Source organism: Olea europaea, chromosome 8 (assembly GCF_002742605.1).
Source record: "Olea europaea var. sylvestris chromosome 8, O_europaea_v1, whole genome shotgun sequence".
Classification (NCBI taxonomy): Eukaryota; Viridiplantae; Streptophyta; class Magnoliopsida; order Lamiales; family Oleaceae; genus Olea; species Olea europaea.
Window position 1 is genome coordinate 19519255 of NC_036244.1, and position 24711 is coordinate 19543965.

At 34.6% G+C, this 24711-nt stretch overlaps 2 protein-coding genes across 3 annotated transcripts in view; one reads left to right on the plus strand and one right to left on the minus strand.

Moving 5' to 3' along the window:
- Nucleotides 1-4198: 4198 nt before the first annotated feature.
- LOC111399118 (probable RNA-dependent RNA polymerase 1) lies at nt 4199-20549 on the plus strand. Of its 2 annotated transcripts, none has more exons than XM_023026357.1 (5): nt 4199-4356; nt 6861-7388; nt 8373-10243; nt 10755-10905; nt 19595-20549. In XM_023026357.1, exons 2-5 carry the CDS (start codon nt 6876-6878, stop codon nt 20414-20416), a joined length of 3357 nt encoding a protein of 1118 aa, XP_022882125.1. In that variant the 5' UTR covers nt 4199-4356; nt 6861-6875; the 3' UTR covers nt 20417-20549. The 2 variants fall into 2 exon arrangements, with proteins under 2 accessions (XP_022882125.1, XP_022882127.1); XM_023026359.1 differs by having other exon boundaries at nt 4215-4356; nt 6872-7388.
- A 1957-nt stretch (nt 20550-22506) lies between these two features.
- LOC111398406 (MACPF domain-containing protein At1g14780-like) overlaps nt 22507-24711 on the minus strand; it is a 5283-nt gene continuing 3078 nt past the window's right edge. The window contains exons 4-7 of the mRNA XM_023025313.1: nt 24228-24411; nt 23810-23979; nt 23603-23667; nt 22507-23360 (exon numbers count right to left, since the gene is read on the minus strand). Coding sequence (XP_022881081.1) covers nt 22736-23360; nt 23603-23667; nt 23810-23979; nt 24228-24411 — 1044 coding nt within the window. The 3' untranslated portion in view covers nt 22507-22735. The remainder of the gene's footprint in view (nt 23361-23602; nt 23668-23809; nt 23980-24227; nt 24412-24711) is intronic.

The following is a 24711-nucleotide window of genomic DNA, read 5'->3' on the forward strand; positions in this document are numbered from 1 at the left end:
TATTGAACATGTGGTAATGTGGACACCGTTACATTTTGAAGTTGTGATATATTTTCTAACAGAAAAAATCATTTCATATTTGTAAAAAATTTAAAAACAAATTGAAAGCAAAAAGCAAAAAAGGTCTCCCAGTTAAGTCATAAATTTTTTTTTTTGGGGGTAGGGTTGGGGAGGAGGTAATGATCTTCGAATCTTACCACAATGCTTAATCAATTGGGATAAGGGAGTTGGGTTATGTTTTCTTGTTCGTTTAGTTAAAGTAAATTGTATTTTTAATAACATTTCAATGCTCAAATAAAGATGAGGATAAAATTGTGTTACAAGAAGAAGAGACTTAGAATCGTAACTGCAAAATAATATGCTGACGCTCTATCTGCATTATTTTTAAGAACTATTTTCTAGCTCTAGTAGCATTAAACACATTCGAAGTGACATTGGGATTTATTGCATTGAAAACTGGTTAAAAACTGTAATTTTTTTTTATTTTAACTAGTTTATCGTTATGGACCTTTGTGTCACATAAACAAGCACTAAGTATCACTGTATTCAAACACCACTACTCTATTTCTTGAAGACTAAGGTTTTGAATGGTACTTCCAATACATTTAGGAGAGGATAATGTTGTCCTAATGTGACCATATCAACTATTGGTAGCAAAAAAGCACGTTGATTGGATATGATTTCGAGGAGTTTGTCGTATATAACATACCACAATTCATATATGATTCTTTTGGTCTAATCTTTTCCGGACATATGGAATCAAAGGGATGAATAAATTTACAAGGTACCCTTTTTTTAATTTTTTATTTTCATCGTCTTCCCAATGAGACTCAAGTTCATGTCATTTATTTTTTATTTTCGTAGTAATTGAGTTGGATAATTCTATGTGTACATAATTTGATTTACCCAAATGGTTTATTTACTCTCACAAGCAGGGGTGGACCCATATGGGGTCAAATGACCCCACAGTTTTCTGAATTTTTTTTTTACTGAAAACTTAATTTTTTGCTCCAAAAAGTCGAAATACTAAATCTATATCCATATCATATGGTCCATATCCATTATTTAGTCAATAAATATATCATATAATCCATCGATTACTTTCCAAAGTGCAAATATTGAACATGAACAACAAACAATCGATTTTTCCTTTTTGTTTATGATACGTTGTTCGAAAATTTTTTTTGACCCCACAGTTCGAACGGTTTGGGTCCGTCCCTGCTCACAAGCACGTGGAGCCTGCATGAGTAAAATAATCCAAACATGTGGTCCCTACACCCTTACTGTGAGTGTCTGTAAAGCATAATGTAAAAAAAATTAAATACATTTAGCATGATCCATTTGAGTTAGGCCTTGATATCTAGGGGTACAATTAAAATTTAATATAGCAATAATATAAATAATGAGTTAAAATTAGTTTACTTAAAAGCTAAGCAAATAAAATCGTACGAAGTCATTGAGAAAAATTATCATCTAGCTTTTGACTTCAATAATGTAAGTGAGAAGTAGATCCTATTGGCTGGGAATGAATAGCCTTTTGTAGGCTTTTAACTTTTTTCTTTCGTAAATTTGTGCGAAGACTTCGTCAAGTATAAGATGACAATGATTAATAATAGTACAACGTTGGCCCACTTTTTATTATTTTTTCTTTCTCTTTTAAGGTAAATTTTAATGGAGGTCACCCAACATTAATCGAAGTCTAAACTGGTTTGCCCATGTTTTTTGTTTCAATCTTGGTCATGCTATTAGTTGGTGTTAGTACAATTGGACAAAGCCCCAATTTGGACCCTATTAAAATTATAATTCATTTTTTTCTTTCTTCTTATCAATCATACGTTCTCAAAATAATATTACACGCAGCATTCTAAAAGGTGTAATACATGACAATGTGTGGAAGTCAAGTTATGGGTTAGGTGAGACATGGGCGTAAAAAAATGTAAAAAGGAGTTTTCTTATTTTAATATTATTTTAATTTATCGAAATATCATTTAATAATAAAAAATAATACACGTCAAACCGCTAAAACAAATTTATAGAAAATTTATACATTTTTTTCAAATTTTTCAATAAAAAGATAAGTTCTAAATGTAAATATTAAATAGTAAATAAATATGAATTTTTGGGGGGGATTTTCTTTGTTCAAGGCTTCAAGCAACTATTTTAAATTTAGAATCGACGAAGTGAAGAACTAAAACTCTTTGTTTTAACTTAGAAGAATTGTAAAATAAATAAATAAATTAATAAATTTAAAAAAAGATAATTATGCACGCATTAGCTGTAAATGATTGTTGTTGATCTCTAAATAAGACGTCAAGCTACTTAACTTGACGTTTTCCCCACACATCATGCATTGGTGATGCTTGCGCTCCTTTTAGAACAGTGATTACATGTAATCCTAAAACTTTTTTTTTTCCTTTTTAACCACATATTATTAAACAAATACTATTACAACCATTAAAATTTCAAATAACGAGAGCCAAACGGGTGGCTAATTATGCCACTTAGAGTGTGTTTGGAAGGGCTTTCAAAGTTTGAAAGTACTCTCTGAAAAGTCAAAATGTGCTTTTATTTCAAATATTAATTATTTAGTTAAAATAAAAATTATTTTGACCAAAAAATAGCTTTAAAAGTTGTTTTTATAAAAACACAATTTTTGGGCTTCTCGGAATGCTCTAATGGAGGTTTCATGGAAATTGCAATTTACTTTTAACGAAGCTATATGATCAACAAAATAGACGAACAATTATGCATACATTTTTAATCCCCAAAATCTTAATGTCATGATTTTCCCATAATCTATAATTAAGGAATACATACAATGATTCATTGAACCATTTCAGTTCTTGAAAAATAATGCTATCTATAACCATTATAAACGATCATCAATTTATTTGAAATGTGATGTACCATAAAATTATAAAAATTGTATTATTTAATGTCATATCATAGTTATCGTCGTCACTTGAGGTAAATAGCATCACTCATTCAAGAATGAGTAAAACTATTTCTAAGTACAGGTATCGGAAAAAATCGACGATTTGGCCATTGGTATATTTTCTAATTGTGATGCATTTTTTTTATTCATTGAAAAATATGATAGTGACTCATTATCGCATTGACTATTTTCTATCAATAATGCTTACAAATAACATTATTTTTCTTGAATTGATGTAATAAAATATTTTTCTGTATCATCAAGAAAAGTATGTACTAATTAATTGAAAAATAAAGATAAGAATGTGATGAAAAAAAAAGTTGAGAACCAATTTATGATGTGAATGTATTTATTCTACAATTTACAATATTCCCAAAAAATCGTTTAAAGAAGAATTAAACGATCAAAATTATGTGAAAGACTTCCATAACTCGAAGACCTATACGAATAAGACCAATATAATTTCGAGTCAATGACATAATTATTTATAATTTTTTTTTGTTTTTTTAAATTCAGACTAACAGTTCCTTCATATTTGGAAGATAGAATCAATTTCCATACGTCATCAAACCTACCATAACAGGAATCTTTAATTCTTTTCTGTATATAAATAAAGATAAAGATGAACGTTTTAAAATGACATTAAGCCCTTGTTTGATTCCCATTAAATTACATTACATTACATTCTATTTTTCTCTCTCCTACTTTTAACCACACAATCTTCCATAAAATAATATTACACGTAAATCGAAAATTTTTCCTTCTTTTTCAACCACTTATTTTTTCAACAAAATACTATTCCCCCCATTTTCATTACCAAAAATGGGGGCCAAACAGGGGCTAAAAGCTTTAAAAAACTTCTATTTTAGATAATCTGAATCCGATCGAACAGAGGCAACCTAAAAATTTCTAATAAAAATGATAATGGAGTATGAGTCTATGAGGTCAAGGATTTTCGAGATGTGAGGGAGAATTAAATTATGTGTTCAATTAAAAATAATATTAAAATAGTAAAAATTTGAGATGAGATCTAAATATTCTATCATCCTGAATTAGAATGATATGTGAAATATTTATTTATCGTGTCATTAGAATACGTATTTTTAAAATGAGAATTGACGAAGTGACAATCGGAAAAATCTTCTCGTGTATATATATATATATATATATATTTAGTAAAAAAATTTAAAAACAAATTGAAAGCAACTATAATTAAAAGTTAAAACAAAGAAAAAAAGTAATCTTCTATTTTAAAGAGAAAAAAGGAAGAAGACTTGTATTGACTCCCTCGCTCCCTCCTCCCCCACACCACAAAGAGATACATTTTATATATAACAAAGAGCATCATGAAATCAAGTCCCGCGATCATGATGGTGGTGGTGAACTAGTTCCCAGTTCTTACAAGTCTGTTCATTTTCTTGGTAAGATTCTTTCACAGTTTCACTTTCACGGCAGAGTTACAGTCAAATCTGAATTTTTTGATCAGTTCTACTGACACGTTAATGCAGGTTGATGAGTTTCATGAAAAAATTTATAAACTGTTTCTTGTTTTTTCTTAGTGATTTTGTTGTATGTTTTATCGTGTTTAACGTTCTGGGTCGTGTTGTGTTGAGAGAGAGGACAGAGGAGTCCAAGAAATAGTGTCATCTGTGTGATATTTCTGTACCTGGAAAACAATTGTTTTAAAAACTAAAAAGATGGGCTTTCTCTTTAATTCCAATATTTGAAGTTTTTAATTTTCATTTGGCTAGATGAATTTTGAACTAATAAAAATTTAAATATTTTAACTACTTTGAAAACCCAAAAATTAAAGGGGTATCAACTGGGATTCTAATGGATCACGTGAATTTGAATAGATTTTGGCAGAATCCATAAGAATCAAGTTAAAAATGGTGAAATTTCAGAAGTGTTTGTTATATGTAGTTTTAAACTAGAAATCCATCCAAATCTCTTAAAATCTCTTTATTAATAAAATCCCATTTAAATCCAAGAATTATTAGGGACACCTAAATTTTTATGGGTTTTAATAGAATTCATTAAAATCTCAATTGGGACACCTAAATTTATGAGGACTTTTGAAATTCATTAAAAATTCAGTTGATGACACCCCCTAAATAACTCCAAAAGTTACTAAAGTAAGCACATTGATGAAATTAATCATAGAATTAGTAGGATTGCTCTAGCATGAGCCATACTATCCTTTCAAAGCCCCCACCTATCGAGGAAAATGCTGAACACATGTGATCAAAGCTTAATTTCAGCAACAGATTTCCCTCTGTCATTTCAAAGCTTAATTTCAGCAACAGATTTCCTTCTGTCATTATATCAGGCTGCCTGATTTTGAGCTCAACTTGATTTCAGCAACAGATTTCCTTGTGTCAATATATTAGGCTGTAAATACTCAGTTACATTTTTTGTACTTCTTAATTCATGCTCTCGGATTGTATATAATTAGTGTGTACATAATGAAAACTTGTGTGGATTAAATTCTCAAAATCTCAGTAGTGCAAATCCTCTTTACCACCTTCAATGGAATTTCCTTAGTTTAGAGAAGGGAACAGGATTAAATTCAAATTTGTCGGGAAATGATTTTTGTAACCTCATGGGTTTTAAGGTGTTACCAAACATGGGACTGTAAAACATTAATTTCCAGCTAATTGTTTAAACTAGATGTTTCGGCAATCCAAACTTTTAAGGACAAAATTAGAAGTACAATAAAAGTGTAATAGTCTTGAAGGTTGATATGACTGTGTGTGTTTGTTCTATTGATATGTGCGCCTTGATTTCAACATGTAATGTGTTGAGGGAAGGGGAATTCTTTTTGTTGCAATAGTTTTTCATGTGAAATGTGCTACTATAAGGTGGGTAAATGCCACAAAAATCACAGCCATTGAATTGTTTATCTTTTACAAGCAATCAAATGGTAGGATTCAGGAAATAGGAAAAATATAAAACAGGACTAGATGAGAAGAAAACTTATCCTTAAAAAGTAGCTTGGATCTGTGTTAAATAGTTGACCTCGTCATTCAAAAACTTGTGTACTCAGAAGGTGTAATGCTATCTTCCTACTAATTGGTAATAACCTCGATTTCTTGGTTAACTTTCAATACTTCTACAATGTTTATCATCTCGTGTAGACATCTGAGGATCTTTCTATTGTTTTGAGGAATCAATAATGAACTTCCATAGTTTATTTGTGTCAACTAGTTTCATGGATAATCAGTTTATTAAATTGTTATGTGCTAATAAAAATATCTACGCTCTTATAGTTTGATTCCAGATTGTTTTTGGAATTCGATTTTTTATAATAATAGAAAGAAAATCTATGTCCTCCCAGTCAATTGGAAAAGGGGTCCAAAATTAATGACCGCTATGTACATGAAGTGCTTCATTGCTTCATGTTCATCTAGCTCAGAATTCAAATCCCTCATAAATTTTTTTTACTTGCTCATCTTCTGTTGAACCGTTGGATTTTTTTTAAAATTTCGAAAAGTTGAGAGGGAAGTGTTAATTAGGAAGTGTAAATCAGTATTTTATCGGAGTTCCAGTGAAAACAAAGTTCCTGGAGACTGCATCGTCTAGGATTTCTAGATTTCCTCTTTTTATAAAACTGCACAGTTTGGTTTCTCTGTTATTTTATCATATCTCTTCTTTTGAAGTAGTTCGGAAAAAATGATACTACATTTGCTTTCCACGGACCACAAAGTACATGAAAGATCCTCATTTTCATTGTTATTTCCTCACATTTGTTTCTTGTTTTCTTGGGGTTCAGTAAGTAGGCGTCTCTCTCTCTCCCCCCCCCTCCATTCTTCTTCCCTCAAGGATGCTTGAACGCTGCATTCCTACTACGAAAGTTGGAAATTTTAATTTCTGTAGTTTGTTTATAAATTGCATTGATAATTATTATTTCGTGACTGAACTGCAGTTACCATTCAGCCATATGGGAAAGACAATCCAAGTATTTGGGTTCCCATATCTTGTTGCTGCGGAAGCTATCAAGACATTCTTGGAGCAACATACGGGCCACGGAAATGTAGTTGCCTTAGAAGTAAAGCAGTCCAAAGGAGGGCGAAGAGCATATGCCAAAGTTCAATTCAAGAATAGCACTCATGCTGATAAAATTATTTATTTGGCAGAAAAAGGCCTGTATTATGGTAGATCTTATTTGAAGGCTTGGGAAATGGATATTGACATCATGCAAAATCCAAGAACGTACCTGCATGAAATGGAATGTGTAACTTTAAATTTTGGATGTCAAATATCGGCAGAGAAGTTTTCAGTGCTATGGAAAAACACAAATGTTTCAGTTAAATTTGGAAGCGGTATGAAGAAAATGTACTTCCTTTTCAGCTTAAATTCTGTTGAATACAAGCTTCAGCTCTCGTACGAGAATATATGGCAGATTGTGCTATATTGTCCACAAGGTCAAACTGCGAAGGTTCTCCTCATACAGGTTTGTTTTTAAAGTTTTGTTTATATAAAAAAAAAAAAAAATGAAAAAGTAAAAAAAGAAGCCATTTATAGAAGGTATCTTATCCGGTCAAAAACAATCTCCATCCTCTGCCACATTATGTTATACAGTTGATATTGCACATGACATCTTTTAGACTAAAAGATAAAAGAATGTAATCCACATTCATCATTATACAGTCCATCTACTATTGAATCTAATTATATACTAAATTCTTTATACGATCTAATATAGTGCACCAAATGCAACCATACGGTATAACTGAATTAATTATTACTTCTAGATGAGGTTTTCTTTCTTTCTTTTCTGTTAGGAATCTCTGCTCTTTCAAATTTAGGTTTACTTGTTTGTAGTTTCAGGCACTAGCCATTGCAGAACACAGTGAGTTTGTGGATATAAAAGAATTATTATTTATTAGGCTGTTAACATAATTTGGTAATAAAGGTATCTTATAATATTGAAGTTTTGTGAATTTAATATCATGTCACCCAGACTGTATTGTTTCTTTGTTCCCTGATACACACACCCTGATCTGTGAATCCTCCCTAAAAATCATGAGTCTTAACTCACTTCGTTACTTTTGAGTTTTTAGTATATTTTTGCATGTAGAAAGATCCAACATCACTAAGTGAAGATAAATCCTGACCTGACACCTGAATTTTACTCCTCTGAGCAAGCAGAGAAGTCAGTCCTCTATTTGGTGGTCACAGCATTCCATCATGGCTAGATTCTCTGAATCCTGAAGAATTTTCGCTTCTGTTTTTTGTTAATATAATTTTGGGGTTACCACACTACCAGCTGACAAAAGGCTGTATTTTGGTATCATAATTCATCTTCTCATACTCTTTGAACCATAATGTTCTTATTATACTTTTATGAAGCTGCTACAATTATATGTGTTCACATTTTTCTATATGTAAGATAGAAATGATTGCTGACGAATATTTTTTCTCTTTTGGTGTGTAGTTATTTGGTGCTCCCCGTATCTACAAGAAGCTAAATGAATCTGTTTACAGTTTTTTTAAGGAAACTCCAGATGATCAGTGGATCAGAACTACAGATTTTACTCAATCATGTATTGGACAATCTTCTGGTGTGTGTCTGCAGCTCCCGTATGGCATGAAGCTTCCAAATTTCCCAGATAATTTTGCTTACTACAAGGAACGTGAAAGTCCATTCAGTTTGGTGACTGGTTCTCCCTTTTGTCACAATTCTTCCCTAGTACCCATTCTGCGTCCTCCTGAAGGAATTGAATTGCCGTGTAATATATTGTTTAAGATTTGCAGTTTGGTACAAAATGGATGTCTTCCAGGGCCAATCCTAGATGCCAATTTTTTTAGGTTGGTTGATCCACGGAGAATAGATATTGGGTATATAGAGTATGCTCTAGAGACACTTTACAATTTAAAGGAATGCTGCTATAATCCTGTGAGCTGGCTGGGGGAGCAGTATGACAAATACCGCAAGATGAGACGGCCTCCAAAATCACCTGCCATTAGTTTAGATGATGGACTGGTATATGTACGCAGGGTTCAAGTAACACCCAGCAAAGTTTATTTCTCTGGTCCAGAAGTGAATGTGTCAAATCGTGTGTTACGCCATTATAGAAACGATATTGATAATTTTCTTCGTGTTTCTTTTGTGGACGAAGAGTGGGAGAAAATGTATTCTACTGATTTATCCCCCAAGGTAGCTTCTGGAAATGAGAATAGAAGAACCGAGATTTTTGAAAGGATATTATCTACGCTTAGAAATGGCATTGTTATTGGTGATAAGAAATTTGATTTTCTTGCATTTTCCTCAAGTCAGTTGCGGGATAATTCTGTTTGGATGTTTGCTTCAACAGTTAATGATAATGCTGATGATATTCGTGGGTGGATGGGCGATTTTCGTTCCATAAGAAATGTGGCAAAATATGCTGCCAGACTTGGCCAATCTTTTGGATCCTCGACAGAAACTTTGAGCGTTGGTGAAGATGAGATTGAAATTATTCCTGACATAGAGGTAGCGAGAGGGGGAACCAACTATGTTTTTTCTGATGGAATTGGGAAGATATCTGTTGATTTTGCTCGGAGGGTTGCAATAAAATGTGGACTAAAAAATTCTTTTCCTTCAGCCTTTCAGATCAGGTATGGTGGCTACAAAGGTGTTGTGGCTGTTGATCCCACTTCACGGAGGAAGTTGTCTTTGAGACTGAGCATGTCGAAGTATCAGTCAGAAAACACAAAATTAGATGTTCTGGCATGGAGTAAATATCAACCTTGTTTTCTGAATCGCCAGATCATTTCTCTTTTATCCACTCTTGGAGTCGAGGATCGTGTCTTTGAGAAGAAGCAAAGAGAAGCAGTTGCTCAACTGGATACTATTTTAGTCGATCCATTGAGGGCAGAAGAGGCTTTGGATTTGATGTCTCCTGGAGAAAATACAAACATTCTCAAGGAAATGCTAAGGTGTGGTTATCAGCCTGATGGCGAACCATTTCTCTCAATGATGCTACAAACTTTTCGTGCATCGAAGTTACTGGACTTGCGTGTGAAATCAAGAATATTTGTTCCAAAAGCTAGACAAATGATGGGATGCCTAGATGAAACTGGAAGTTTAGAATATGGCCAGGTGTTCGTTCAGTTTTCTAGTGCTGGGCGTAGAAGATTCTATGAGGATTTCCATAGATTCTATGACGATACGTCAGGTGATTATAATTTCCTTGTTAAGGGAATGGTTGCTGTTGCTAAAAATCCGTGCTTGCACCCTGGTGATGTCCGTAAATTAGTGGCTGTTGACGTGCCAGCGTTGTATCACATGGTGGACTGTGTGGTTTTCCCTCAGAAAGGAAGAAGGTAAATTTAACTTCTTGAATGCTTCTAATCTAATCGTATCTCCTGGAACTTTATGAGGGCTTATGCATTCAGGTAAATATTAGTTTGTGTCAACAGGGCAATAATGGGTCAAGAATAACTCTGAATCTGTAGAACAAATGTTGCAGCATTATCCCAATGTGGATTTTTTAGTACTTGGTAATTTTGCTATTCTAAAATAGCCTTTTCAGAATTACAAATATAGCATATTTTCTTAAAAATGCCCTTTGTCATTGCATTTGCAATCATGCTTAATAAGTCCACAAGCCTTTCTATTACTTTCATGTCCAATAAATTATCATTTCTAAAGATGCTAGTTGGTAAATTTAGTAACACTTTATTAACAGAATACAATTTTCAAGGATTGATTTTTCGAGATTTTTCACCCTGCTAGAATATACCTAATATTTCTTATTTAATTAAATGGTATTTTTGCTGTGCATTATATTCTGTTTAATTATATTCCATATGGTTTTGGTTGTCCTAATAACAGACCTCATCCGAATGAATGTTCCGGAAGTGATTTGGATGGAGACATTTACTTTGTTAGTTGGGACCCTGACTTGATTCCACCGAATCAAAGCTTGCCTATGGATTACACCCCAGCTCCACCCGCACAACAGGATCACGATGTGACAATTGAGGTACTGGCATTTCAATGTGGTTCTGTGTTGTAGTAGCATTTGAAATATTGCTGTTTCTATTTTGGTTATTTATAATAATCAAATTATTGTTGTTTCGGGTATTTAATTTAGCGGTATAATGGTTGTATATGTTGTAAATGAACAAAGTTTCAACCTGTAGGAGCGTAGTCGAAACACTATTATTGTATGCAAAAGTTCTATCCTGTAGGAGCGTAATTATAACACAATGTAAGGATACAAAGTATATGCCTAAAACGACCACACAAAACCAAATTGAAATAAGGAGTAGAAAAAGAAATTCGAGGCGAGTATAACTCTTTCCTTAAGACAAATTGCCTCATTATGGTGTTCACGGTTGAATGACAAATGTCTTGCAAGATATAACGAATACACACTTGTGGTAGCAGCATTTCTAACCACAAGAACGGCGAAACTTCGATGAAATTTTCCCTCTATAAAGGAATGTTATGAGAATGAGAGAAAGATGAATTGCAAGAGAAGAATGGATGCTTAATGCAATGGTGTGTTCAAAACCACGTCCATGGGGTCCTAGTTATAGATGTAGAAAGGGTGTAAATGAAGTAGTGGGCCAAAACCTGCATATTTTCGAAAAGTTGCAATACTTTATTTCTTCCAATTTTGGACCGTAATTTTCATTCATTCGGAATTGGCCAAATATACCACGACAATCTACTCGATGAGTAGAATAAGTTGGTCTATTTACTTTTGTAATTTGATCATCGGATCAAGTCTGAATATTTGGTCGAAGTTGATATGAAGTCACACATTTTCATTTTTCCAGTTTTACACTTAACCAATTTTCGGTTAATTTCGGTTATTTTTGAACCAATTCCAACAATCCTCGACATGAATGGAAATTTGAGTATGCACATGTAATTCTATGATGTGATGCATTGTAGAGGGAGATCGGAAAGCCACTGTATCGGGGATGGTAGCTTCTAGCCTTGAACATCCCGTAGTAAAATATCATCGGACTTACTCGTTTAAGTGGTAAACGTGATGCCTTGAACCATTCACCCTTTAGTGTAAACCAAGACAACGGTACTCATGCAGATGTCTTCCTTATTCCGTACTTGTTTCTCATGATCCATCTCGATTTCATAAATGTTTAAAGAATTCAAACCTCGAATAATTCTTATTGAAGGTGCCCCACTTCACACTTACATAGATGACTTCCTATTAAGAGTATTCTGCCATACTCCACTTAACTTTAATCAAGACATAGGAATCATTAAAAGATTAATTTAACCTTTAACCACTCTGTAGAAAGCACTTCGTATCATAGGAATGAGTTAGAAAATTTTGATTTATGGAATCCTCACAACTTAGTTGTCTCTTTGAACCAAAATCTTGGGATCTCCAATCAACAAGGTAGAGTTGACATTGCACAGACTCTTACGTAGTACGTTTTAATCCCATTCTTTTCGATATGCAACTTACTTGATCTCTAGGCAAAACTTTTGTAAGTGGATCCGCAACGTTCTCCTTTGATTTCACATAATCTAAGGAGATAATGCTATTTGAGATCAGTTGCTTAATGGTGTTGTGTCTACAATGTATATGTCTAGACTTACCATTGTACATACTACTTCTTGCCCTTCCAATCGTCGATTGACTATCATAATATATACTAATTGAAGGTAACGTCTTAGGCCAACATGGAATGTCTTCTAGGAAATTACGAAGTCATTCTACTTTTTCTCCAGCTTTATCCAAAGCAATAAACTCGGACACGTTTACTTTGTTGATTTCTATGAGACAGCAGCTCAAGCTAGGATAAACACATAGCCGCTAGTGGACTTGGAATTTTTCATATTACATATCCAATTTGCATCACAATATCCTTCCAATACCGCAGAATATTTCATGAAGTGTAATCCATGGTTTAAGGTATGCTTTAAATACATAAGCATCCTTATCAAAGCCTTCCAATGATCATGGTTTGGATTACTCGTGAATCTACTAAGTTTATTCACCGCAAAAGCAATCTCTGGTTGAGTATAATTCGTAATGTACATTAGACTGCCTATCACTTGTGAATACCCTAATCGTGATACGCATTCTCACTCATTCTTGACTAAGTGCAAACTTGGGTCAATAGGGGTTTGTGAAGGACTTTCCTCGAATACTTCGTAAGCCTTAAGTACTTTTTCAATGTAATGTGATTGGAAAAGTGCAAGTCCTTTCGACGTTTTAGTGATTTTAATTCCTAAAATCACATCTGCTACACCAATGTCTTTCATATCGAAGTGCTTCATTAACATTCTCTTGGTGTTGAGCTGCGCTTCGTGACTATTGCCCGTTATCAACATCTCGTCTACGTAAAGATACTATTACATAGACATTTGGTGTATTTTTCACGTATACACACTTTTACATTCATTTATTTTGAATCCGTTTGATAACATCGTTCTGTCAAACTTTTGGTGCTATTGTTTCGGAGCTTGTTTCAATCCACATAAGGATTTAAAGAGTTTACAAACTTTGTCCATTTGTTTAGGAGAAACGAACTTTTTAGGTTGCTCCATGTATATTTCCTCTTCTAACTCACCGTTTAGGAATACCGTTTTAACATCCATTTGATGAATCTCAAGGTTATGGATTGCCGTAATTGCAATTTGTTACCTTATAGACATGATTCTAGTTCCGGGTGAGTAGGTATCAAAGAAGTCAAATTCTTCTTTTTGTTTATACCCTTTGGCAACCAACTGAGCCTTATACTTGTCAATGGATTCATCCGGCTTCAACTTTTTCTTGAATATCCATTTGCATCCCAAAGGCTTATTCCCGGGAGGTAAATCAACCAACTTCCACGTATAATTTTGCATTATGGAATCTATCTCGTTATTGATAGCTTCCTTCAAATGCGGTGCTTTCGGAGTAGACATAGCTTCTTCGAAAGTTTTCGGGTCATTTTCTACCATGGAGGTCAGAAATTCCGGACCAAAAGATGTGAACGATGTGGCCCGTTTACTACGTCTTGGTTCTTCTTCACTTGAAGATCATTTCGTAGTTTCATAAGTTCTCTTATTCGAACTTTCAATTTCATTGTCTTTGCAAAAATACATTTTCAAAGAATATTATATTCCTTGATTCAATTATTGTACCCTCGTGTACGTTTTGAATTTTGGACTTGTGTACAAAGAGAAACGATATGCACTACTATTATTGACGTATTCAATAAATATGCAATCAATCGTTTTAGATTCGATTTTTACTTGTTTAGGCTTAGGAACTTCGACCTTTGCCAAGCACCCCCACACTTTTAAGTGTTGGTAGGACGGAGGATGACGTTTTCATAACTCATATGGAGTCTCTTCCATTTTCTTATGAGTTATCCTATTAAGAAGATGATTTGATGTTAAGATGGCTTCCTCCCACAAGTTCTTAGATAAACCCGAACTTATCAACATTGCATTCATCATTTTTTTAAGTGTTTTATTTTTTCGTTCTACAATGCTATTCGATTGAGGAGAGTAGAGTGCCGTTGTTTGATGAATGATTCCATGTTCGGAACAAAATTCTTCAAATGGTGCCCCATATTCACTTCCTCTATCACTACGAATATTTTTAGTTCGTTTGTTAAGTTGCGTTTCAACTTCAACCTTGTATAATTTGAAAGCATCCAACGCTTCTCTTTACTTCTTAAAAGAAAGACATAATAATACTTTATACAATCGTCGATAAAAGTTACTAAGTACTTCTTACCGCCTCTAGTTTGTACGAATTTCAAATCGCATATCACTATGGATTAGTTCTAGAGGTATCATGTTCCGTTGTATCAAATGAAACGGTGTTTTAGCCATTTTTGCTTCAACACATACTTCATATTTGTGATTAGGATCAATTTTAAGCGCTAGAATTAAACTTTGATGGGTAATTGGCGCAAAACGTCCCTACCTTTCAGCTTCATTGTGGAAAACGTCCTCACCTTTCATTTTTTGGCATTTTTGCCCTCAAATCAACCTTTCGTTGCGATGAAGGTCTTTCCGTCCAAGTTCCATCCATTTTGCCATTAATTAAAGAGAGAGAACCAATTTTTATCCAGTCAACAGGGGTAAAACCGTCTCACCCATTGAACCCCTTATTCCCGCCTTCTACATAGTCCATATATATAACTGCAGCTGGAAAATGGGTGTGAAAATACTTTAAATTATTACATTAAATAAGGGAAAAAATGTCGTTAATTAAAGAGCCTATATAGTGGTGAAATTCGACCATCACTATTGCTTTTATGTTGGGTTCCTGGAAAAATATAGTAAGATATATATTGAATGGGTGTTTCATTTATAGATATGAATGCTAGATGTTTATTTATAGTTTATGCTTATTATGACCACGGGGTAAATTGAGGAGATCAAGTGGAAATGGGTGCTGTGATGTATCGGTTCTATGTATCAGTTCAATGGTGAATAACCCATTTTGGCTTATTGGTGAAGATGAATAGGTCCTGTTCACTTCTTCTGGGAATCGAATGAACCTTGCGCTAATAATCCCTACGTAGTTATAATTTTGGCTTAAAACATCCCTACCTATAAAAAGTTTGGTGAGTAAAGTCGTTACCTTTTAGAAATATTTGCTAATAACGTCCCTACTTTTTAGAAATATTTGCGAATAATGTCCCTAACTTTTAGAAAAAAATTGGCGAGAGAATTCCTTGTTTTCTTCCATAAACCACCTGTTGATACACACAACTCAAAAGTCCCTAAATACATAATTCTATCACAGAATCTGAGACACAAGTCATCCACCAATCAATCGAAAACTGAAATAAAAATATTCACTACCTGCTGAAGTAAAAATAACCGAAAACTGAAGCAAAAATAGATACAATTAATTTCAAATGTGCAAAATATCTACTGAGCAACCAACATAAGTCCTGAACTTGCTATATTCTCCCAGTACATAAACACCAAAAAAGGTTCCTAAAGTGCTATATTATATCCACTACATGCAGACAATTTGTGCACTAAATAACAAAAACAAAAGCCAAAAAATTAACAAGTGAACTTGGCAGACGCCAGACAGCTTCATCCTAACAAGGTGCTGGAGGTGGTGCCCCTTTGCAGCCCTCCTATTGTGTCTTGTTTCACCGCACTTCGAACATGTCATTATTAGTCTCGATCTTTTTCGTTGACCTTTCGTTGTTCCTAAAGTTGATTGTGAAGTATTGGCATTGCTCTTGGACCGCGTGGACCTCTTCGGCTGACTTGAAGAAGCCACCTTATTCGGCTCTTTTCTTCTGTTTTTCTTTAGCCTCCCAGGCCTCTTCGTGTATGCCGGTGGAGTGAGAGGGTTCAAACCTGGGATAGACCATGCGTCTGAACCTGTAATGGGAGATATTGATGGGGGATTCCAATCCGAAATTTTGTGAATGCGCACTGGAATCAGAGAAGTTCACATAAAAAATAGGGGATGAACTACATACCATATTTGGGTCGTTCGTCGCCGGGGTTTCTTAAATATGGAAGAAACATGTTGTTCCTTGAAGGCCTGCGTAACAACAATAAACACTAACAAAACCCTACACATACACTCAGTCATGCAAAGCACCACAATATGAAATGGAAAACGAAAATACCCAACAGGTAATGATTCTTACCGGACGTCGCTCGCTGGACAAACTCCCAACGCGAGCTACCACTATGCCGGCTGCTGATATGTGACCATACGAGAGGAGAATGGAGCAATAATTGTTGAAATGGAAGATAAATGGGAATTTTTGAAGAATCGAGAGAGAGTGGAATGGGAATCGTTCGGGCTGTGAAGTGTGAAGAAGGAAATTAAGAAAATGAGGGTTTTCAATTGGTGAGACAGTTTTACCCCTGTTGAGTGGAAAAAAATTGGTTCTCTCTTTTTAATTAACGACAAAATGGATGGAACTTGGACGGAAGGACTTTCATCGCAGATTTGAGGGCAAAAATGTCAAAAAATGAAAGGTGGGGATGTTTTCCACAATTAAGCTGAAAGGTAGGGACGTTTTGCGTCAATTACCCAAACTTTGATTCATAAGTTTGCGCATTAACTTATAATTCACGTGTCCTAGTCAACCTATCATAAACAAGATAACTCAAGTAAGTGAACAACATTTGTAATTTTATTCAAAACGCCTTGCTTTAGTACAATAGTTAGAACATTCAACTTGAACATTCCATCACATATATAACTTTTTCCTATATACATCTCATTCTTGGATAACACACAAACTTGTTGGACACAAATACAAGTTTAAAACTATTTTTACTAAGTAGATGCCCGGATACTAAATTCTTACGTATGTCCTGCACATGTAGGACGTTGTTGAGGACAAGCTCTCTCCTGGATGTCATCTTCAAGTGATTTCACCTTGTCCTTCGATCTTAGAACTTGCAGCGTTTCCTACCCTATTCAATTCTTGATAGCTAGAGAACATTCCCTTATCGGCACATACATGGCGGGTAGCACCGGTGTCAACCCACCATTCCCTTGTGTTGCCAATGATATTGCACTCGGACACAACAGCAGAGGCTCATCTCTTGTATTCCTTCGGATAGGGTGTCTTTCTCGACCATGTGGACTTGTGCATTCTTCTTTTGTTTTCGACATTTGCTTGAGTGATATTCGGCCTTCCCACAATTATAGCAGTTTCCTTTAAACTTCTTGGCCTTCTTGGAGTTATCTCTATGTGGTGCATCACCGGAGATCTTTCGCTTCTTGTTGACCTTTGACTCGGTTTTAATAAAGTTTGCTTCAAGTTGAACAATAGACTTCTTCTTGGTCTTCCTATTGTCTTCCTCAATCCTCAAGTGGACGATCAACTCTTCCAAGTTTATCTCTTTACGTTTATGCTTGAGATAGTTTTAGAAATCTCTCCACAAAGGAGGGAGTTTTCGATGATAGCCGCAATTTGGGATGACTCATTCAGTTCCATTTTCTCGACATGGATGTTGTGCTATGAGACTTGGATCTCTTGCACTTGGTTGATCACTGTTTTTGAATCCACCATTTTGTAATTCAAAAACTTGCCAACGATGAACTTTTTGGTTCCGGCATCCTCGGTCATATACTTCTTTTCCAATGAATCCCATAGATCCTTTGCCGAATCTTTCGAACTGTACACACCATATAGTGTGTTATCCAATCCATTAAGGATGTAGTTTTTGCACAGAAAGTCGGAATACTTCCATGCATCCTAATTAATGATCGACTCCCGATTATTTTCTCCTTCTTGTACGACGGGAGCTGTTTTCTTAAGAAACTTAGCTAGATTTAGCATAGTGAGATAAAACATTTTTTGTTGTCATCTCTTAAAGTCTACGCCACCGAATTTTTTCGATTTCTCCCCATGTGGATTGACGTAATTTGAATTGGTATTGCCATTGGAGGAGCCACATAATTTGCTCTAGGCAGGAGCAAAATTTCCATTCCGGTTTGACTTGTATTAGCCTCAAGTCATTTCTGTTACATAAATAGAAGTTCCGCGTAGTAACAAGAAAAATGAATTAGTGCACGAAACACTATTATTGTAAGCAAAAATTCTAACCCACAGGAGAGTAATAAGAACACAATGTAAGGGCACAAAGTATATGATTAAAATGACCACACAAAACCAAAATGAAATAAAGAGGAGTAGAAAAAGAAATTCGAGGCGAGTATGACTCTTTTCTTTAGACAAATTGCCTTGCTACAGTACTCACGGTTGAATGAAAAATGTCTCTCAAGATACAACGAATACACACTCGTGGTAGCAGCACTTCAAACCACAAGAACGACGGAATTTCGATGGAATTTTCCTTCTATAAAGGAATTTTATGAGAGTGAGAGAGATGAATTGCAAGAGAAGAATGGATACTCAATGCAATGGTGTACTCAAAACCACGTCCATAGGGTCCTATTTATAGATGTAGAAAGGGTGCAAATGAAATAGTATAGCCCAAAACCTGCATTATTTCGAAAAGTTGCAACACTTCATTTCTTACAAATTTGGACTGCAATTTCTCATTTATCCGGAATTAGTTTCGAGATTTCAAATATACCATGACGATTTACTCGACGAGTAGAATAAGTTGGTCTATTTACTTTTGTAATTTGACCATCGGATCAAGTTCGAATATTTGGTCGAATTTGATACGAAATCACAACTTTTTATCTTTCCAGTTTTACACTTAACCAATTATTAGTTAATTTCGGTTATTTTTGAACCAATTCCAACAATTATGTTGCCGTTGATGGTCTTGGATATTGTTTGCGAATACTTGGGAACCTAAGTTACTTTTATTAATGTCTGGAAGTGTCAAGAAAACTGTTTGTTTAATGAAACTTTTTGAGTAATATAGGTATCTATTATTTGATTGGTGTTATTTTTCCATTGGATCGAAACTCTTACAGAACTACATAGTCGTGCTAAGTCTTGAAAGCTGTAGAACGGCATGTTTTAAGTCGAGCTGAAGTGCAATTCTAAGATGAAGATTTGATAAAACGGGAAATCAAGAATTAAAAATAAGAGCTCTAGACAAAAATAATGGCTACATCATTAAATAAACGAAAATTCTTCGAGCTTTCACATGATTTAAAACTCTTCATTTTGTTCTCATTGCGCAGTATTATTGAAAATTAATGTTTGCTAATCTAATGATTACGTGTTTTCTACAGTACTTAGCACGTAGTTTTTATTTTACCTGTGGTACAGGAAGTGGAGGAGTACTTCACCAACTATATTGTGAACGACAGTTTAGGAATCATTGCAAATGCCCACACAGTCTTTGCTGATAAAGAACCATGTAAGGCGTTGAGTGAACCTTGTATAGAGTTGGCAAAGCTGTTCTCCATTGCTGTCGACTTTCCAAAAACTGGTGTTCCTGCTGTAATACCGCCTCATTTACGGGTGAAAGAATACCCGGATTTCATGGATAAGCCCGACAAGACAACCTACGAATCGAGATGTGTGATAGGAAAGCTGTTTAGGGATGTGAAAGACATCGCCCCCCACACGGCTTCTATCAAATCTTTTACCCGTGAAGTGGCTAGGAAGTCGTATGATCCTGACATGGAAGTAGATGGATTTGAAGATTACGTTGACGAAGCATTTTATTGCAAAACTGAGTATGATTACAAGTTGGGTAATCTGATGGAATACTACGGCATAAAAACTGAGGCTGAAATACTGAGTGGGGGTATTATGAAAATGTCAAAGACTTTTGATCGAAGACGAGATGCAGATGCCATTGGTGCAGCTGTGAGGTCATTGAGGAGCGAAGCTCGGAAAATGTTCAAAAAAGGAAGTGAATCGGACGATATGGATGCAAAAGCATCGGCTTGGTATCATGTCACATATCATCCTAAATATTGGGGTAGCTACAACGAGGGATTGAATCGGGATCATTATATCAGTTTCCCGTGGTGTGTTTACGACAAGCTGGTCCAGATCAAGAAGGACAAGTCCAGCCTAAGAAGGTCTCTTGAAATGTCTTCACTTGAAAGGAACTTCCGTCGAGGTTTGAGTTTCACCTAAACACCAGTTGATGTAATATAAGCATTTGATATTAACTATAAACTGTAACTTGATTGCAAAGAGACTTGTTTGGTATGAACTATAATGTGTTTTGTGTTGAAATATAAATATGCTTGCATTTAGTGTGCTTACATTACTGGCCTCTGATACTCGATTACTTGATATTCGTAGAATTAAAGAGTCTGTGAATGTGTTCTTCATTTCTTACGTCATATCGCTATTGTTTATAAATTTGAAAAAGTAGACAAATTAAATGGGAAAAAAAAACTAACAATAAATTCCAGGAAAGGCATACAGAGTCATGAACATGTTATGTTACGAATGCTGAAGTTAGTCACGGTATTATATGGGCTAAACTACCTTTGTATTGATGAGCAATGGAACCACGTTTTTGTCCCATCCAAAATGGTCAGTTTCTTTTCTGAAAAATGGCCTCTTTTTTTTTTTTTCGAAATACAGTACCAAAATTTAAGAATTTATAATATTTCAATTTAATAAAAGAAATTTTAAATTAGAATACACATTAGATTTATATTTATGCTTTTTAAATAAAAAAAATATTTAAAATTTTTTTGACTTAGTAATGATTCATCGATTGAACTACGAATCCATGAATTCAGTGCTTTGGCTGGATTGATGACCAGCTCAAATTTGATAACTGTGCTTAAGATACATTTTGCTGAAAGTGAATGAAACGGTAAATGAATGGGAAATCAGTGTTCACTATTGTTGATTAAAATATTTTTAAATGATTTTTCTCAAAATGTTTAGCAAAATAGTATCAAAATATTGTATACGTCACACATGTAATCATATGAAAACTACAAATATCGTAATTGTTGTATTTCACAATTTAAATCACAATACAGCATGCCGCATGAATTTAGTAACATAAATACAATACGCCTGTTCGGGAGGGATTTACTCAAGATTTGAAGTCATTTTATGACCGTTGGCAACTCAGAAGTGGGTTCCATTGCTGTCAGTTATATACTTCCATTATTTGAAATTATTATCTAAAAATGATAAAAGTCTATATTACCCTTTTTATTACTTTGAATTACTTAGATACATTTCTTACGGTCATCATATTTGACTATTCTTAAAGGGCATATTTGATAATTGTTATAATTTATTGGAAAGGTAGTCAAAAGCAACGGCTACAATGTGATCCACTTCTGAATTGTCAACGGTCATAAAATGGCTTAAAAGCTTGGAAAAATCCCTCCCAGACATTAGAAGTAGAGTTTCAAATGCCTATGCAGATTGTTGATTATCCATGGAAGAAGACAAACAATTTTCTATTGTGACATGTAGAATGATGATTGTGACTTGAGAATATGTGGAGGAATTTGAATCTATGAAAGCATGATATTTTCTTTTTCCTTATTTTTAGAACAGATAAAATTGTGGACACAGTAACTGCTTAGCTATCTTTGGGAATGATTATGATGAGAGCGAAGTCAATTATCCTCAAATAACTGCCAGTTAAGATCATAATCTTAAGCAAATATATATCAATTATAATAAAATCTTGAAATATGACCTGAATTCTAAAAACTTTCTCAAACTTTGATATTTTTGAAAATATAACCTTAAAGTATAGTAGACATGATTTTTTTCCCCTTTAAATTAATATTTTAAAAATATCATGCCTAATGGTCTGATCAAGACATTAAAATAGAGTATGTTCATGCATTTGAGCTAGTTTGTGGAATAACGTCACCATTCCATTATGATCCGATATCTAATACCGTGCATTTACCCCTTACAATTGTATATTTGTGCATCACTTGCTTTCATACAAGATCGAAGAGAAAAGAAAATGATTATATCCGCACAAAAAAAGGTAAATGCTAAACTAAACTCCTAAAAGATAACAAAAAAATACTACTGCCAGCCCTTTGAAATCTTACAGTTTTCTAAAAATAACCATATTTCTACAATAAAATCAATTTCCAGCCTATTCATCTACTCAATTTAGAATGAACTGAATTTTCAAACCTATAACTTCCCGTTCCACGTAACTGATTCTAATCAATGTGCAGTGGGAGCAAAACTCATCCATTTTAATTATTGAGGCTCTGCAGTAGCTAATAAAATGAAACCAAATAAATAAAGAATCAAGGATATGGAATTCATACTGGACAATATTTCCTCCTATTTACAGAAAACATTTAACATATATTGGAGAGTATCCCCTGAACTCACAGGACTAATCTGTTAAAAACATTTTAAATATAGTGATCAATTTCAACTCGAACATCTCTTCTGGTGAGTCGATTTTCTGGCAATATCTTTCCTAATTCAATGTCTTCTTTATCGTGAACATATGTTCAATAAGGAGAATTTTACGCGCAGGCATACTTTTCCCTTTTCCAAGTCTAGTTTTGCGCCAGTCACTAACCAATGTCCGGGATTGTCCAGTGGCCCTCTACACATTTGTGATGTATCCACAAATTTCAAGAGCTTCTGCGTTTGCACGGGCACTGGTGGCCCTGTTGGATACACCCCGGAATCCACGATGACTGGTTGTGCCTTCTCCTTCTCTACGTTTCCTGTTATTGAAGTACTTATAGATGAAAAGAAGCCAGACTTTATGGAATTATGTTCTGATGCCCACTGCATCCAGTTAGATTGCACAACAAAGAAATCTGATACTTTAGAGTATAAGAGCCTCAGATGCAAAACACTCTTTGTGTCATGCTTCTTTACGTAAAGTTGAGCACCAGTGACGATGAACGCAGCATTGTCTTCACCAGTTGCCCATCTTGGATCGTATTTTATGGGGACTGTGCATACGTGTGAAAACTTTTTCCACTGAATAGCTTCAATGTAACGATCATCCGATATTTCTTCTGATCCACGCCAAGTTAGAGCATCACTTAGCTTGTCTTGGAGCAGAACTGGAGAGTTCAGTAAGTGCTGGAGGTGTATTGCTAACCTGTTAAGTTTTGCCTTTTAGTTAAGAAAATTCCCAGATTAAAATGATCGTTGAGTTGCATTTATCTCGTGTTTAGCAAGATGAATTGGACAAAAGGCAGTATCAAAAGTAGAAAAAGAAGTTAAAGTATAGTTCATTGTGCTGTAGATGCATTTTCCAGGGTTCCTGGCTACATATCATGAATGATATGCACACTAACGACTAGGAAAATATTAAAAATTTGCATCAAAATAGTGTAATACCTGTTGGATTTCTTGCCCTCAAGGTACAATCGCATACCAGTAACCGGTCTTTTTCCAACTGTGACCTGATCAGAATTCAGTTACATTTAGTCATAAACCCAGTTGAAATTGCAATTTGAATAGACATTTAATTTCTTATTCCCAACACACAACACATATTTTTCAACTGTGATTTTTTGTTGACAAGCAAACATCAACCGTGTTTACCTGAGTAGTATTTACATACAGTTTAGGGCCCATCAAATTGAAATGTAGAGTAGGTGTTTGCATGGTTCTGCTTCTAGTTGGGCCCAGTGGGAGGTCATTGTGAATTGGAGCCCAAATCCTGTGAGCTTGGAAATCCAGGAAGTACTGTAAATCAGATATAGGAGGCTTATCTGCATACAAAACAAACACATTCTATTCATGTTCTATTTACATAGTTATAGAAGAATTTGAAACAATAAACTGAATCCTATAATTTGAAGTAAACTCAGGGTCGACTATACAAGTATTCTTCTCATTATGTTCTTTACGGATCCACCTCATGCCTTTACAAGGCTTATCTGCATACAAAATCTTTAATTTTTCCAAAATAATGGGTGACAAACAGGAGCTTCAATGTTGGTAATAAAGTATTACTTACAACGAAGATAAAGATTGATGGCATGTGATAAGAACCCTTTGCCTGGAACTCCTCTAAGTAGAGAAGTGATAGGAATGAAGTTAAAGTGAATTGCATCAGGCATCGACGGAACAGTTGGAAGCCATTCACAATGTGTAGTGGTCGACAAGTCTCCACCCCGCTTTGAACATATAACAGTGATACCCTACAAATATCATTGTAAAATTTTCAGGTCAAGCTTTTTCCCTCTTTACTGTATATTTTGTATGTTAGCCTAGAGAGAGCTAAAGATGTTGCCTAAAGTCGAAATATAACCGCGTTGACACTCTTTCAATAAACAATAAATTGGGCAATAATTTGAAATTTGCATGCTATATTTTAAGATTTCTGGACCAAAATTTTATTTTGCTAATCACAATTATACTCACACATGAAACAACTATTTTTGATAACATTTTTGGCATTGTGAAGTAAATAAGAATCGTAACATAAACACACAAAAATT